Genomic DNA, 17,384 nt, shown 5'->3' with positions numbered 1-17,384 from the left:
TCTGGTTTTCCTAGGAGGGCTGAGTTGAGCTTTCCGATATTCATGCTTCATATGTTCATGTTCATGTTCACAAAGTAATTCTGACTTTGCAGCTTCTGATTTTCTTTTCCTGTATGGCAACATTGGGAAGTTAATGTCCCAAAGGCTTTAATCTAGCCATATTATAAACACCATTAGTATTCTGAAAGTTCCTTGGCTGTTCCTAAGTAGCATGTTGAATGTAATCTGACCTGAGGGGCACATCATTTGGCATTATATCATTTTATATTTTATATTCATGTGGTTTTCTTGATAAAAATACAGAGGTGGGTTTACAATTACCACAGTATGAATTGATACTTTTGCCATTACACTGAAGTGATCATCTGCCTTCAGCTTCTTCCTATATAACTGCTGCCTGATAGCGAATTTCATGCCTTGGGTGATGTTGCTGGAAATATATATTCTAAACTCTGTGGAACTTATTCTGAAAATGGATAAAATGAACTGATGATTTCTCAATTTACTGATTAAGAAGGGGTAAATATGGGAAGCAGGGAACTAGAATATAATTCTAAAGGGGAGAAATAATAAAGTAATAAAGAAAATTAGAAGAAACTTCATTTTTTCTTTATCTGTAATATTTTCTTCATCTGCACTTTTTCATTTTTACTCTCTTTATATACACTTATTCATCTTTTAATTATGTAAAAACTCTAAAGAATAAACAAACTATTCCCCCCTTTCTTCATCCACTCTTTCCCTTCCATGATAATGAGCCAGGTTAGCTGGAATTGAGGGGGGGAGGGGGGATTGAACCATAAGCAGAAGAAATAAGCTGATATTGCACAACATACTAAGCCCACTATTCCCCCACCAATCAACTAATCAATGAGAGTTACAATAAAGCTTAGCATGTTGTACATATATATAGCTGCTAGGTTTTTAACTGACCTGATTAAACATGTTGAATGATGCACAGTCAAATTCTCTTTAAAGAGCCAGGAAGGATTCCCTTCTAGCTGATGAGGAAATTTGCATTAGTAAGTTTCATTGGATTTATTACCAGATTTTGGTAAGCTTCAGACTTGGCACCTCATATTTTAATTCAATTCACCTCTTCCTTGTCTCATGCAGATTCTGAGGGTCTTGGGATCAGTATTATTGGAATGGGGGCTGGAGCTGATATGGGTCTAGAAAAGCTTGGCATATTTGTCAAGACTGTGACAGAAGGAGGAGCAGCTCATCGAGATGGCAGGTCAGTAGGACTGATATTACATTGGGAATAAAGCTTATCTTGGAACAAGGATTTACCAAAACAAGAACTCTTATTTATTGATCATAGTCGATCTCTGTTTGCGGTAGAAGAGATGGTTAAAATTCTAGATTTCTTCGTTTTTTTCTGTGAAAAGGTATATATCTTTTCCTCCCTAAAAGCTCAGGATCATCAGATGCCTCAACATAAGATTAAAAACTCACCTCCCATATATTATATTTGCAATTGTCAATGTAGCATTCGGTTAACATGATACCAGAGTGAAATTCAAAGTTTTCTCTTTGACAGATAGTAAAAAATCATACCAACCCTAATTGAGGAATATTAGGCTTTCTTTTTTCCAACTAGGATTCATTTTTGGCAGTTTTCCCTCAAAGGCTGAAAAGGGAAACCCATAAAAATAAGCTTCCCTTTTATTATGTCTATATGAGTCTCCCTTTTTATTCTGCTACTCTGCAGGCAAAACATTTCAGGTGCTGGGGATATTCTTATAACCTGAATATAAGCGCCAAGAATTTTATAGAGTGATTTACTCAGAAATAGAGTTCATTAAGTTTAGCACGAGTTAGGCTTTAATCCTCTGCTCATTTGCATAAGATCAGTCAGTGGGACTTATGTCTGAATAAGCACATAGAATTATGTTCTGTGTTGTAATAAATTGCCAAGTTTAAGACTACTACCTTGGTTTGTGTGTAATATTTCTAATGAAGTACATGGAAGCTAGCATAAAAAGCAGTAGTTGCTTCTAAGATTAGAAGAAGCTTTTAGTCAATTTCTTCTATTTTACAGGTAGTCCTCAACTTACGACCACAATTGAACCTAAAATTTCTGTTAAATTGTTTTGCTCCATTTTATTACTTTTCTTGACATAGTTATTAATTGCAGTTGTTAAATTAGTAGCACAGTTGTTAAATGAATCTGACTTTCCTATTGATTTTGAGCATCAGAAGATTGTAAGAAATGATCACATGACCCCAATACACACTATAACTGGCATAAATATAAGCTGGTTGTCAAGAATCTGAATTTTGATCACATGACCATGGGGATGTTTGGAAGTTTGAAAAATGGTCATGTCATTTTTTTAGTGTCATTGTAACTTTGAATGGTCATTAACCCAGCTGTTGTAAGTCGAGGACTATCTGTATATGCACATTATAGCACTAGGAGAAGTAGCTGAAAAGGTGGCAGGCTTTGATTTATATTGGCCTTTTTGACATGTCATTCCAGTCCTTTTAAAAAAAATAAGTTTATTAAGCATAGGATTAATTTCCTTTTAATCAATATCAGTTACGGCTGTTTCCCTCCATATATACACATGCAAATATCACTGCAGAACATGAAACATTAGGAATGTGGTTTAGATTTGGAAAAGATGCTCTGGAAAGCGCAAAAGTCCAGATATAGAATCTCTTTGTACTTAGAAGAGCTGAAGCATTAAAAGAGCTGAAGCAAAGCAGCCCTATAAAATGTAATAAGAGGTTATATTTGCCACTTGGAACAGCAGGCAAGAGTGCCAACCTCCAAGTAATTTAGTTATAAAGTAACTACATTTCACATAGCAAACCAAGAGATGTTTCTCATCTCTCTCCATACATTGGTAGAAAAATCATGGGAAATTTAGTGATTTTTAGATATGATTCTCATTTATCATGGACAAAAGTACATAGTAGTAACTAATAAATTGAATGTGATCAGTGTGGATCATATGGGGAACTCCTTAGAATATTATTTAAAAATCCAGATTGCATAGAAATACCATCAGATGTGGTCCTCCAAAGCGATCTAGGCAGGGGTGGGATTCTACAGGTTCGCACCTATTCGCTAGAACCGGTTGTTAACATTCTAAGCAGTTCGGAGAACCGGTTGTTAAAAGAAATTACTGGCCTAATCCTGTAAGGAAGGCAGGAAGGAAACATTCTGGTGTTGCTTACAGAAACTGCCTCTCCGTTAACCCTTATTACATTCTTGGCATGACTAGACTTCCTAGACTTCTCTGGAGTTTTTTTTCCTCCTTTGCTGATACTTTGCTTGTGTGGAGTGACCATTCAAAGTTACAATGGCACTGAAAAAGGGGACTTATGATCGTTTTTCACACTTACAACTGTTGCAGCATCCCCACAGTCATGAGAGGCCAGGCAAGGAGATGTGAGTGATATTGAGTTGGCCACACCCAGCCAAAAACATGACCACCAAGCCATGTCCACCCAGTCACATGACCACCAAGCCACACCCACCAACTAAACCATACCCACAGAACCGGTTGTTAAAAATTTGAATCCCACCCCTGGATCTAGGTCATTTATTTATTATTTGTTATATTTTATAGGAGAAACTGTATTTAAGCCATCTGTGTTCCCATCCTCATAACAGATCATGAATATGTTAAAAACAAATTATAAATGGAAACAGTGTAATGCAACAAAAGGCAGCCTTTGTTCCTAAATTATTGTTAAGAAGGCTAGCTTACATCTTATATTACAGCTGTAGCTTCAGCAGCTCATTTTCCACTGCAAACAGTCCTTGGAGTTGCATTAGAAAAAATGCTTTAACCCTTCACCTGGCAGTTGATTTGCTCTTGAAAATCTTGTCCAAATACTTTTCATTGACAATATTTTAGTTCCAATCACATTGTAAACCATCTGGAATCCCCATGGATGGAAAGACCAAAGGGAATATTCAGCAAGGAAGTAGCAGGCCGAAGAAGGATTAAACACTTTTTTTGTCCCCCTCCCCATTCCCAATGTCTAAACTCAAATTGTCCTTTATCAAAGTAGTAGTGGAAAAAAGAAGGAATTATTACATATGATTTTGATGTAATATGTAACTTGCCTCTAAAACTTGTTCTCACTCTCAGGGATTAAAATTTTAAACTTCAGATCCAAAAATTGTATTGGGGGAATTTAAATTTCTAATGTTGCTAATTCTCTAAAAGTTAAAGAACATTTTTTTTATTATTCTGCAGTATTTTAATTTGCTACGGCTTAGTTATCAGGGCTGTAAATCAGGTGGGGAGCTTATGGTGTTCTAAGTGTAAAAGAATTTCTATCAGTCAATGGTGAGAGATTGAAGCTTAAATCCAACATTTTGAGACCTATCAGTCATTCATTCCTGCTATCTATGTTTTTGTGTTATGAAATCTAAGTGCTCTTGCTATGCTCATTATACAATTTTTGAATTTCTATCCACTGCTGTACTCATTTTATTTAATTGCTATATTTTAAGCTTATAGAGCAAGGGTGTCAAACACAAGACCCACGGTCCATCCTAGAAAACATAAGGGGCCGGCCCGTGTCGCTTTGGCCTGGTCTACCCAATGTGAAAAGGAAACACCAGGTCAATATAGCTTCGGCCTGGTCTACTCAGTGTGAAGAGGAAACATTCCAGCAGTGGTTCAAGCTAGCCATGCCCACCCAGTTGGCCACACTCACCCAGTCGGTCACATCCACTTGCCCCCCTGAGGTCAACCACAATCCTGATGTGGACCTCAGTGAAATTGAGTTTGACACCCCTGTTATAGAGGATTGTACACTTCATTCATCCAAAATAATCTAATGTAACATTATTATTTGTTGACAATTGTAAATAGGAATTAAAGTGCTTAAGGAAGAAAGAAAGAAAGTACCAGAATCAACTTCAGATATATATAACTGTGTGGTAAATTATTTGAATTCAAATAGAAAATATTTGTAGTATAAGTTTGAACTATGGCATTCTTGGTGTTCTCTGAGCTGGGTTGTTTGTTTCATTGCCCAACAAGAGTATAAGACATGTGTGAGCCAGGGGCATCCATAACGATGGATGAAAAAAGCAGGGTGATGATCCCAGCACAAATAAAATGTCACCTCTTTTCTAAGTGTCTATGATGTAATGTTCATGTATGAAAAGAGTTAAATTTAATATGCTACTATGGCTGCCATCTTCAGGTTTTTTGATACAGACATGAACCCTGCACATGTGGTGGGTTGGGCTGGACAGCATAGAACATGTGTTTTTCAGAATGTTGGCCATTGTCCAAAACAATGACTACAGATTATTCTCAAATTAAAATGGTTAATTTTAGCTAATAGTTAAGGAGAGGAATTATCAAAGAAACTATTTAGTTGCTAGCTTTTCATTCCATTGCAATCATTAGTTCTTCTTTTTATGGAGGCATCTTCAATCCATTTCCCCCCCCAGAAGTTATGAACTTACACATCTCATAGAAATGCCAATTAAATGCAAGATTCTCGTACAAACATCAAAACTTCAATGCTTGCAAGGTTGTGATAAGCACCTGAACTCCAGTATTTGCAGGATTGTAAGAAGTTTATTTTTGTTTTTTAAACAGAATGCTCATCAGATAGTCTAAATACTGAGGGACAACAAATATATTTCTAAGTTTCCACGTGCTTTGTTTATTTTAGGAGGAAAAAAACAACAATAAAAATACTACAAAATACAGCAGAAGAAAATGGATTAAATGAAGACATAGTTGAGGAAATAATAGTAGAAATAATAAAAGTAATTGTACAGTACAGCAAGAATAAAAAGAGATAGTTTCACCTAATGCAGTAGTCCAGCACCATATTTTCCTTTTCACAGAATGTAGAGTTGAAAAGAACTATGTCATTATCATCAAAAATATGGCTGAATAAGGAAATAACTATGTTCGTTTTTTATGTATTATTTCAGAACATGATAAAAAAATATCAGCAAACTTTTCTTTCTATGAGTCGTTTAGAAGGAAGGTCAAGCTGATCATTGTATAAACATTTTCAGTGATAAAAGAAGTCATCTAGTTTTCTTTTGTGTGCCCTGTAGTTGCAACTGTTGCTATATATTAACCTAATTGAGATTGACTTTGAGAAGCAATCATTGAGATGCCCTAGAGCTTACCTTTAAGGATTGTTTTGGATTGTTTGAACTGCCTTGGTTTTACAAATATTATACCATTATTCTTCATGTACTTCATTTACCCAGGGTGAAGCATTGTGAAGGGATAGAATATAAGATGGATTCAATGTATTTTAAAGGTCTTATTAGTCTCCTAAGTGATTGACCTCTGAATTTGGCAGACCATTCATTTAAATAAAGAAGGAATGCTATCTCTTGGCTGAACTGGAATGCTTCATTGTTGCCTGTGTATTTTCATGGAACTGAACTATTCAGAAAGGAAGATAGGATGGGAGAGAAAAGCAGCCCTGGTACTAAATGCCAGCAGAGCTCCTGCATGCTGTCATGGCAACCAATATGGCTCCTTGCCCAGTACCAGAACACCAGAAAAATATAAACAGAGGCCTTCATGGGTGAAAGCTCAGTAGAATCTCAGAAATTGCTCTGCACATTGTACCCACTAAAGATCCTTTGTGCATTTTCTTTTCTACCTGATGTTCCTTTTAATTTTATAAAAACATTACAAGTTTTCTTCAGAATCTATCAAATGTTATTCCAGTAGAATTTTTACCCTTGGCCTGGTCCCAGAGTGATACAAATAAAAATAACATTGCAGGTCCTTTCACTGTCACAAACTTGTATAGAAAGACGTGGATACTTTAGTGGATGAAATTTGGATGGAAGAGTCCAAAATTCACATTCCCAATTAGCCATAAAGTTTATTGTGTAGTGCTGAAGAAAACCAAATTGCAGTCTAAACCAGATGAAGCTAAAGATAACATTCAACCCTTTAAATATAGGTAATCCCAACATAATGACTGTTCAATGTTACAATGAACTTGAAAAAAGGTATGATTCATGCTTGGTTAGAACTGCTACATACAACTAGCCCACACAATCTCCATGGTCATGTGATTACATTTTTGGGTATTTGGCAATCGGCTCACATTTATGACCTGTGGTTGCGTGATCACAAATTTGCCACACTTTTTTTGCCTTTTTCTAGCAAAAAAAAGCCCATTTGGGAGAATGGATCTGCCTAATCATGTGAGTTACTTAATGACTGTGATGGCTCACTTTATGACCATCATAAAAAAGTAAAAACAAGTGACATGGTGATCCATTTAATGACTACAATGACTTACAATGGAAATTTGAGGCATAATTGTGGTTTTTAAATAAATGCTACCTGAATTAAAAAGGCCTGTTGTAACTATTGATAAATGTAATGCCAAAAATAAGCCATCTTCTTCCATTTCTCCGAAATGCGAATATAATCACCACTTTTAATATGAATGATAGCTTTTTAAAATTATAAACTTGATAAAAATGATGATGTTTGTTCATGACTGAGTTCATAAGCTTGATATACTTTGGTTGCACATTTGACTTTGCAGTAATGCAGTTAGACAGATGATTTATTTCTAACTTTTTCTTTTTCCTTTTTCCTTTTCTTTCTTAGGATCCAGGTGAATGATCTTATCGTTGAGGTGGATGGCACCAGTTTGGTGGGCGTGACTCAAAGCTTTGCAGCCTCTGTGTTGAGGAATACCAAGGGTAGAGTCCGGTAGGGGAACAATGTGCAGCCTAGTTTTCTGGTGGGATCAGAATATGTAGCTAATTTATCTGTGTAAAAAAATACAGAAAAGGAAACATGATCTCATTGAGAGTTGTACTGCAGCATAGGAAAAAGTTCTATAAGCAGTTATTTTTGTTTCCTGTGTTACCATTGTAGAAGTAAAAGGGCCAATGATAGGTTTTCCTGCCAGCCGTGGTTTTGCTTCTTCTGTTTATATGTCAATCAGATAGATAATATTGGCTTAGCAAATTTATTACATCATGGGGCAGCCAAGAGGCCGTAGTCTTAATGGTTTTAAACAATACATTTGGCTTTTATTTGCTGTCAATAGAACCTTTATTTGCAAATCAAGAACAATGGAGACACATAGATATTCACATGAAGAACAGCATGAATCAGATAAGGATAAAGATTCCCTTTATTGCAGTATTTTTTACTGATCAGACAAAAGAGAGAAAAAGAGCTGGATGCTTAGATGTGTTTATGGCAGAGTTTATATCTTTCATCCTGGCAGGACATAACGATTTTAGCTACTTCCTATCAGACCACAAATTCAACAATTGCATGTGCAGTGGTAGAAGCTCACTTACTGAATTAAGTGATGTATCACTTTTTTAAAACACAAGCTTTTTTATTGCAGTGTTTTGAAATAGAAACAAAAGCACTTATGCTGAAGATGCAGATGAAGCTTAGTAAATGTAATCCTTCCCCATCATGGAAATCTAGTGTTGAATATTTTTCTGTTACCCCCAATTGAAGGCCAACATTATATACATCAACATATTACAGTGCTACATTGCATATATTATATTCCACTATTACATATTACAGCAAATTCTCAATCAGTGTTTGAATTTGATAGCATTACTAAGTATAGTCCTTGTCAGCGTTCCAAGTAACAACTCCAAGAAAAAAGACTCCGGGGCTAGCATTTCTTCAAAGTTCCATTTTATTAGAGATGTCATATTGGCACATCTTGGAAAACCCGAATCTGAGAGTTCTGGGTTTTCCCCCACCCAAAAGAAAGTCAAGAATCCATCCCCTGCACCCACAAGTCCATCACATGGTCCAATTATCTCTTCGTCCCAACTGGAGACTACCCCCAGTCACTCCCTTTCAGGTGCAGGGCAATCGTCCTTGATTCCCAGAGAAAGGAATATTGTTGTGGCTAATCTTCCATCGCTCCTTAAAATCCCTCCTCCCACTTTCCCAGGCACTAAATGTGGCTTGAAGCTCCAAAAGAAAAAATGGCTTCCAAGGTTGACAGTCCTGGTCAGGTGCATTTTTAAAATGTAATTATTGTTTATTAAGAGAACATTATAGAATCATGGCAGCTTTTTAATTTCTATTTTATCTCCTGCCCTCACTCCATCATGGTTACCCTTTTCTTCTTCAAAACCTACAGTCCATCTGGTTAAAAAAAAAAAGCAAATGGGAGAAATAGAGGGCACTGATACTGCTGGATTTTAGAGCATAGGCGAAAGAGGAAAATCATCTCACACCCCCAGATTGATCATGATGAAGTTTGTGAATTTCTTGTGTGAGTGTGTATATGTGCACACTTTCTCTGTGTAGATAGATAGGTAGATAGATAGATAGATAGATAGATAGATAGATAGATAGATAGATAGATAGATAGATAGATAGATAGATAGATAGATAGATAGATAGATGATAGATAGATAGATAGATAGATAGATAGATAGATAGATAGATAGATAGATAGATAGACAGACAGACAGACAGACAGACAGACAGACAGACAGACAGACAGATATAGATAGATATAGATACACATAGAATCCAAACAATTGTGATCAGAACTGGAAGGGAAAATTAGGTAGAAGTGTTAAGTTTTGTTTTTAAAAATACCTCTGGTTTATGAAATGGTTTATGAAATAGACATTTTTCTTAATGAAATTGGCAAGAACCCTTGCTTGGCAATGTTGCCCAGTTGGGATTGGGTTCATTTTATAGAAACTGTGGCACAACACCCACTATCTCAGAATAGGAATCTTTGCATCATAGAGAAGTATGCCAAATCAGGGCTGTTTTATTTTCTAAGAAATGAATCAAGAATTTTGAATGGACTCGGAGGGGAGAAATGATATTGAGCTTTGCGTTCGCTGCATTTTCCTGTCAGCTGTGTTTCTATCTGTCCTTTATCCATACAGCTGCCTCTGTGGCCTTTTAAAAATCTCACCAGAGGCATTTGGCCTGCCTTTTCCTGGCAGTATTAAGAATTCAAGGCTTGGCATTAGCCCAGCATCCTTGTAATGTTGGTTTTAAAAGAATGAGCTGCTTGAAAATGGTATGTCACCAAACACATCTAGCACAAGCAGACACAGATGATGAGTGATTACAGAAGGCACTTTCTATCAGAAGGCCTGTACAATATAGGGACTCAGACCTAGAACTCAGTCCATTACTCCGAGATTTACGTGCTGCTCTGTTCCCAAGCGACAGGAACTTCAACTATGAGAATGGGTTGCTAGGCAACTAGTTTCTTCCATATTGCATAGCACCCATTCTGCCTTTGCAGGCAAGAGATTGTGTTACCCAATGAAGTATTTGATGATCAATTTAATTGTTGTACTGACACAATTTAGCCACAATTTCCTGTTTTGTTTTGTTTTTTTAAATTACACAGTTCCACAAAATCAAAAATTCTGCCTAGAGGTTAATTTGTGAAAGCAGAAAGGGTGGGGACATTTTTATAAGTCTGATAGTAATTTCCTGTAATCTGGAAGCCTGATGCAACTATGCTGGGAATCTTGTGTCTTTATGGAGTTGTTCAGACCTTCATTCTGTATGTGTTCAGAGGCCTTCAGCTTTGTTCTCCCAATTCTGAGCCTTGAATAACAGAATAATACAGTTGGAAGGGACTTTGGAGGTCTTCTAATCCAACCCCCTGCTCAGCCAAGAAACCTGGCTGTCCAAATGGTTGTCCAATCTCTTCTTAAAAAGCTCAAGTGTTGGGAGAGCCCACAATGTCTGCAGGTAAGTCATTTCACTAATTCATTGTTCTAACTATCCGGAAATTTCTCCTTAGTTCTGAGTTGGTTTTTTCCTTGATTAGTTTCAATCCATTACTTCTTCCCTTCTCTTCAGATACTTCGAGAATAGGTTGACCCCCCCCACCCCCCCCTTGTGTTGCCTCTTAGCTATTGGAACACTGCTATCATGTCACTTTTAGTCCTTTTTTTCCATTAAACTAGACATACCCAGTTCCTGCAACTATTCTTTATATGTTTTTGTCTGCAGTCATCTTTAGTACTCTTCTCTGTATTTTTTCTAAAGTCCCAACATCTTTTTTGGCAACCAAAACTGGATGCAATATCCCAAGGGTGGTCTTACCGAGCTAAAGTGGTACTAACATTTTATGTCATCTTGATTCTATCTCTCTGTTAATGAAACCTAGGACTGTGTTGGCTTTTTTACCAGTTGTAGCAGACTGCTGGGTCATATTTAAGTGGTTGTCCAGTTGGACTCCAAGATCTCTCCTGCAATTACTACAATTAAGCCAGATACCACCTATTCTATACCTGTGCATTTGGTCTTTTTTGTTTAAATGTGGAACCTTACTTTTCTCATCATTAAATTTCATTTTATTAAATAGGGCTCAGTGTTCAAATCTGTCAAGATCCTTCTGGATCTTAAGCCTATTTTCTGGAATGTTGGCTATTCCTGTCAGCTTGGTGTTGTCTGCAAATTTGATAAGTTCCCCTTCAATCTCCTCATCTAAATCATTGATGAAGATATTGAAGAGTACTGGGTCTAAAACAGGGGTACCTCACTACTTATTATTTCCATGTAGATGTAGATGTAGTTCCATTAAGGATTGCACATTGACTGTGGTTGGTCAGACAGTTATGAATCCATCTGTTGGTGATGCTGTTTAACCTACATTTTTCTTGCTTATAAAGAAGTAGGTTGTGGTCTACTTTGTCAAATACCTTATTGAAGTCCAATTAAACAATATATTCACTAATATTGTCAAAGAATGCAATAAGATTTGTCTGGCATGATCTGTTTTTGACAATATGTTAGCTTCTGATTATGACTTTGTTTGCCTCTAAATGTTCAGAAATTCATTGCTTGATTATCTTTTTTGGAATCTTCCCAGGTATTGAAGTCAGGCTGATAGGTTTGCAGTTTCTTGGATCCATTTTTTTCCTTTTTTGAAGATGGGAATGTTATCAGTCCATCTTGAAAATTAGCATTAAGGATAGCTATGCTAGACCTAAGTCAAATTAAGGTCAGGCTTGAAAACTATGCTGCTTTCTGCCTATCTATTTCTGGGACACCCAGGATTTATCTTGTTTTTGAGTAACTCAACTTCTTTGAACTATATTTCTGTTGGAATCTACCTCTCCTGATGTTATTCCTATTGGTAAGAAAAGAGAGGCATCTCTATTTTTCTCCAAGATTAACAGATTTGAAGAGGCATACTAGTAAAGAAGAATGAACAATTCCTCATCCACATATGGTGATAATCTAATTAAGAAAGCCTGGTAGCTGATTTTAAAAACTTAAGGAAAAAATCTGATCTCATATACCTGAATATTAAAACAATTTATTTTGGCTCTGAGAATCCTCTGATGTTGTGTCCATTTAGTACTGCAATCCATCAGTAATAAGCCGCCCATACTTAGGATTTTTGCTTTGTTTGCATTCTCTGGGTACTGCAATCATATCCCCCAAGTTTCCACAGCAAATCATCAAACAGTGGCAGCACAGTTCCCCTATTTTCAGCCAGAAGCAAAGGAACACTTATGTCATAAGCTTCAGATAAATTAAACATACCTAGAACAAGCTCTTCCTTGAATGACTGTGGAGTAGGGAGGTTTCAAGCCTGACCCCACACATTCCAGTGAATTTCCTGTTTTCACATGAGTTAATATTTGAAAGGAGAGTTTTTTCAGACTGAAATTAGCTTTCCCAATTCTTGATGTAAACTGTTTCAGCATTACCTTTGTGTGAAAATAGGAAATGTAATTTTCTTGTATGTATTTCTTCCTTTATTCCAAGAATTATTTGAACTACTCATTAGTTCTTTACTACCTTTGCTACCTGTATCTATTATGGTCTTTTGTTGCAAAGAAAAAAATACAAATCAGGCTACTAAATGTTAACTTCCTCTGAATTAGTAGGAGAAAGTACTGCTGGTGTGTGTTAGTCTTTGCTGCTTGTCATTTGCTGTGATTGAAGCATTTAGTGTAGAAATAAACAGATCTGTACATATTTATTCAAGAGCTAGAATACCTTTCATTTCACTGTAGATCAATAGTTAGAGATTGAGATATATAGCCTGATTACCTAATTCCAGATTTGTTATTGGACCGAGATTTCTCTTATTACATTAATGCCATGCATTCATTCTATTCACTTTAATTTCCTTTAGGTTCCTCATTGGCAGGGAGAAGCCAGGAGAGCAGAGTGAAGTGGCGCAACTGATCCAGCAGACCCTGGAACAGGAACGATGGCAGCGAGAAATGATGGAACAGAGGTATACCCAGTATACAGAGGAGGATGAAGAAGTAAGTATGATCAATTTCTCTTTGCCTGTGGGGAGGACAGGAGAGTAGTAGAGCTCCAACCTTAAATTCAGGGAAGCTGAATAGCTGTTAATATTTGTGAACACCATTTAGCTATCATAATGAAACTACGCTTTGGCTAAATTTGGAGTACTCATGAATTTCCTTAGACCCCCATTTTTTTCTTTATAACTGGTGGAGGTCCTGTGTCTTCTTGGTATCTTTTTTCTGTGTAACCTATTACTATATTAGCACCTCATACTGAAACTGTAGTTATCCAAAACATTTAAACATGTTAATAATAAAGTTTCTGTATTTTGCTTAATAAAATTGGCACAGAAAGAGCTGAAACAAGCTGAATGTCCTAGTTTCATATAATGTATCATTTCAAAAGAGAATTATAAGTAAGAGATGTACAAATTTCAGATTGAAATTAGTTTGCTCATTTCTTTTGTGCAAATAATTCCAGTTTTACCCCTGCTTGAAAACAGGAAGTGTAATTTTCTTGAACTTATACTTCCTGAATTTTAACGAATCATTTAAAGTAGTCCTTAGTTCTGTACTTAGTGTGCTGTCAGGGTGAACATCAGAATGCCTAATGATAAAACCTGTTTTTGTTATTTGCAGACAGGAGAATATGCTACAGATGAAGATGAAGAGATGAGCCCCATGTTCCCCAACAATGAGATGGCTATTGAGGTTTTTGAATTGGCTGAAAATGAAGACATGCTGTCTCCAGTGGAGATGGATCCCGAAAAGCTAGTGCATAAATTTAAGGAGGTATATGACTTTCTAAAGTGGAGGGTGGGTGGGAAGATAGCTGAAACTTACAACTGTGTATGTATAGCAACACTACCACTAGGTCTGGATTTAAAAATAAAACGTTGAGGAGGAGCTGGATAGGAAAGAAGAGGGGGACTTAGATCTCATTGCAAAGAATATTAGCAACAATTTGGTAATACACTGACAGGATGTAGTGAAACCACTTCCTCCCTTCTTACTCTGATTAGAGAAATAAGATAACCCACAGTTGTTCATTCTTAGATCAGTTAAGTTAATTAGTTCAGGAAACTATTTTATTAACTCTAAAATACATTTTGACTTAAGCCAGTAATACTTTTTCCCCAAAATAATTTTTTTGTAAGTATAAAACTTACTCTCCAAAAACAATATTGAATTTTAAATGATCTCCTTTTCACTTAAGAGCTAGACTAAGGCCAAGTTAATCAACCTCTACTACAGTACTCTCAGGGAAGTTTTTATTTTTTTTATTTATCATATTTTGGATGTGACAATCACAGAGGGACTGTCAATTGCCTACATTAAATTATTAAAACATAGAAACAATATATAAATGTTAAAAAAAGACAAGGGTGATTGAAAACAATATTAAAAATTAATTAAAAGGTGTAGAGAAGGCTTTCAGGGTGCTAAGCAGTCCCACAGTTGCATGCTCCTCCTTTGCAGTCTCCAAGCAAGGCCACAGAACCATGCTATTTCTAACTGTAGAAACCAACCTTTCCTAACCTGGTGTTCACCATATTGTGAAACCCTGGAGAGGAATGCCCAACCCACCTGAAGTGCACTAGGCTAAGAAAGGCAATAAGACAACTTTTAAATGCCTTTCACTTCTTCCATAAGCCAATCTTAAATTTGGATTCTGAACTCCATATTTCTATTGGGATCACCTGGTTTTCATGATGAGTTGAGTAAAAGGAAAGAGTTGTTTTCTGGAGGTTTTGAATTTTTCAGAACTCCAAAAAAAAATGACAGCATACTACAGCAAACAAGCTGTAATATCAAAAGCAAACATGTGAAGAAGAAAAAGACAAGGTAAACATTGTTGATAGTGATGCATGAGATGAGAAGTAAGTAGATCTAATAGAATTAGAAAGCGTAATTTAAATCATGGCATGTAACTGCCTGATTTAGTACAGGAGCCTAAATTGTCTCTAATAGACTGCTGCCTAACTTCCATATGCAACAATCCCAATCTGACTTTCTGTACCTTAACTCCATTATTCTAAGTTCAGTATTCTGAAGCAAAAAAATAACATGATGGTTTCATGTGTGACATTCTTTCAGATATTTGAACAATTCTATAGCATATCTCTCTCAACCATCTTTCTCAAAGTTTCTAGTTCTTGAATCTCTCTTGTGGGGTTTTCTGATTTCCTAAGCTATGATGTCCCAAACAGAGTTAGTACTCAAGGTCAAATCACAAATATTTCTTGTGATTTAGAAAATTTACCTCCAATGCATCTTGGAATTGCATTGCTTTTTTTCAAGCCACTGCAGATTCATACTCAGTTTGTAGCTAACTATATCCTAAGGTTTTTTCACAAGTACCAAGCCAGGTATCCCTTTTTATATGCCTTGCACTTAAGGTTTGAATCCATTAAATTTAACATTGTTATTTTGAACCTATTTCTCTAAATTGTTTTCAATTGTATTTCTTCTTACAATTTCTTCTTACAGTATCTGTTTTCACACCCAGTTTTGTCATTTATACATCTAATATGGAGATTATTTGCTAAGGGAGGATTTTCCTGTAATATGTTTTATTTATTCATTGGATTTACATCCTATCTTTTAAGTATTATTGCTACCTCCTCATCCAAGTCATTAATAAAAATATTAGAAAATTCAGGATTATCCCCTTAATGCTTCTCTCCAATTCAATGCAGAATCTTCTTTGAATAAGATTTCCAAGTCAACAGTATATAACTTTCCTGTTACACATATTTCTTAATCAGCATGTCTCTGCTGAAGTTAAAATAGGTTATGTCTATAGCATTTCAAAATCTATTAAGGAAATTGCCCAATTAAAAAGGAGATAAGATTAGTAATGCAAAATCTGTTCTTAACAAATCCATGCTGATTTCTATTAATCACCACATTGCCTTTAAAACATCTACCTCTAAATTCTTCCCAGGCATCAATATTAGACAATATTAGTCTGAAGTTCCCTGCATCATTATGGGCAGGGACAGTATTTGCCCTTTTCCTATCTTCTAGCACTTTACCAGTTTTTCAGGATTTCTTTAAGATAATACATAACTAATCAAGTGGCTCATCAGGCAGTTATTTCATTAGTTTAAGATGCTATTAACTTGCTCCTTGTTGAATTTCAAGGAATATATGTCTCTTTGGCCATATTTCCATTTGAACCCACCCACAGCCTGAACATTTCCTGTCAGCAACTATTTTTTCTTCATATGGTTTTGTTCATTTGGTCTCCAGTCCACAATGAGGCAGTCTTAAGTTGCTATATAGGTAGAGCTCAGATTATGAACAGTTGTTTAAAATATCATTCAAAATTGCAACATAATTTATAAATCCATTCTTTAAATTACAGCTGCCGTACCATCTCCATTATGATCACATTTCAACGCTTGGGAAGAGACTTGCATTTATGATCAGTTGCAGCATCCCTTGGTCACAGGATTGCGTTGTGCAACTTTTTCCCATTTTTCAACAAAAAACTTTACAAAAACATCCCTTAGATAAGCTGGATTTGGATTTGGATTTATGAACATGTGATTCACTTATGAAAATACTCATAAAATCAAATTTGGTCATTCACTCGAATTACAACCATAATAAATCACTACCAAAATTCTAGGTTCAATTGACATCGACTTTTTCCTTCTTAATCTGTTATATCTTGCTACCCATTGCATTGAATATAGTCAGGATCAGTAATGGATAGATTAGAGAGGTATTTTATATTCCATATCAGGCTGGTACCAGCATACCCAATAATATCTGAGCATAATCAATTTATCTGCTGCCATTCTTCTCTTCTTTCCTAAAGAACTGGCCAAAACAGTACGGTGCCTTTGATCCTTTGTGCAGGATTTATGCAGGAGCAGTAGAGCTGAAATTGGGGGAAGAGGGGAGGAAGTACTTTTGCATGTCTCTTGCACACCTGCTCTTGGACCTATAAATTGTTTTCAGTCACAATTATCTATCTACTTGTGTGGGACAACCAGGCATGTAGATATTACCAATGTACAAAGGTAGAAATCAGCAGCTGGATGATGTAAACAGCTGTCTATCAGAATTGTACAATAACACTAGCAGTGTCATAAGTGGTTTAACTCTGTGATCCTTAATGATTTAGTGCAATGCTGAA

General features: G+C 36.0%; 1 protein-coding gene across 5 annotated transcripts in view; it reads left to right on the top strand.

Annotated features, from left to right (window-relative positions):
* The window catches only part of PPP1R9B (protein phosphatase 1 regulatory subunit 9B), a 96,173-nt gene that overhangs the window by 54,946 nt on the left and 23,843 nt on the right, over positions 1 to 17,384 (top strand). For all 5 annotated transcript variants that reach the window (XR_015746126.1, XM_087948332.1, XM_087948333.1 and 2 more), the window contains 4 exons: positions 1,117 to 1,237; positions 7,593 to 7,697; positions 13,114 to 13,249; positions 13,874 to 14,026. Coding sequence is in view for 4 of the 5 variants with exons in the window: in XM_087948332.1 (XP_087804458.1) it covers positions 1,117 to 1,237; positions 7,593 to 7,697; positions 13,114 to 13,249; positions 13,874 to 14,026 (515 nt within the window). In the remaining variant the exon portion in view is untranslated. The remainder of the gene's footprint in view (positions 1 to 1,116; positions 1,238 to 7,592; positions 7,698 to 13,113; positions 13,250 to 13,873; positions 14,027 to 17,384) is intronic.

Source organism: Notechis scutatus, chromosome Z, assembly GCF_049901735.1.
Source record: "Notechis scutatus isolate UNSWTSFEM ecotype Mainland chromosome Z, rNotScu1.2, whole genome shotgun sequence".
Classification (NCBI taxonomy): Eukaryota; Metazoa; Chordata; class Lepidosauria; order Squamata; family Elapidae; genus Notechis; species Notechis scutatus.
Note: the sequence above shows the minus strand (reverse complement) of the source record. Positions and strands in the feature narration are given on the sequence as shown.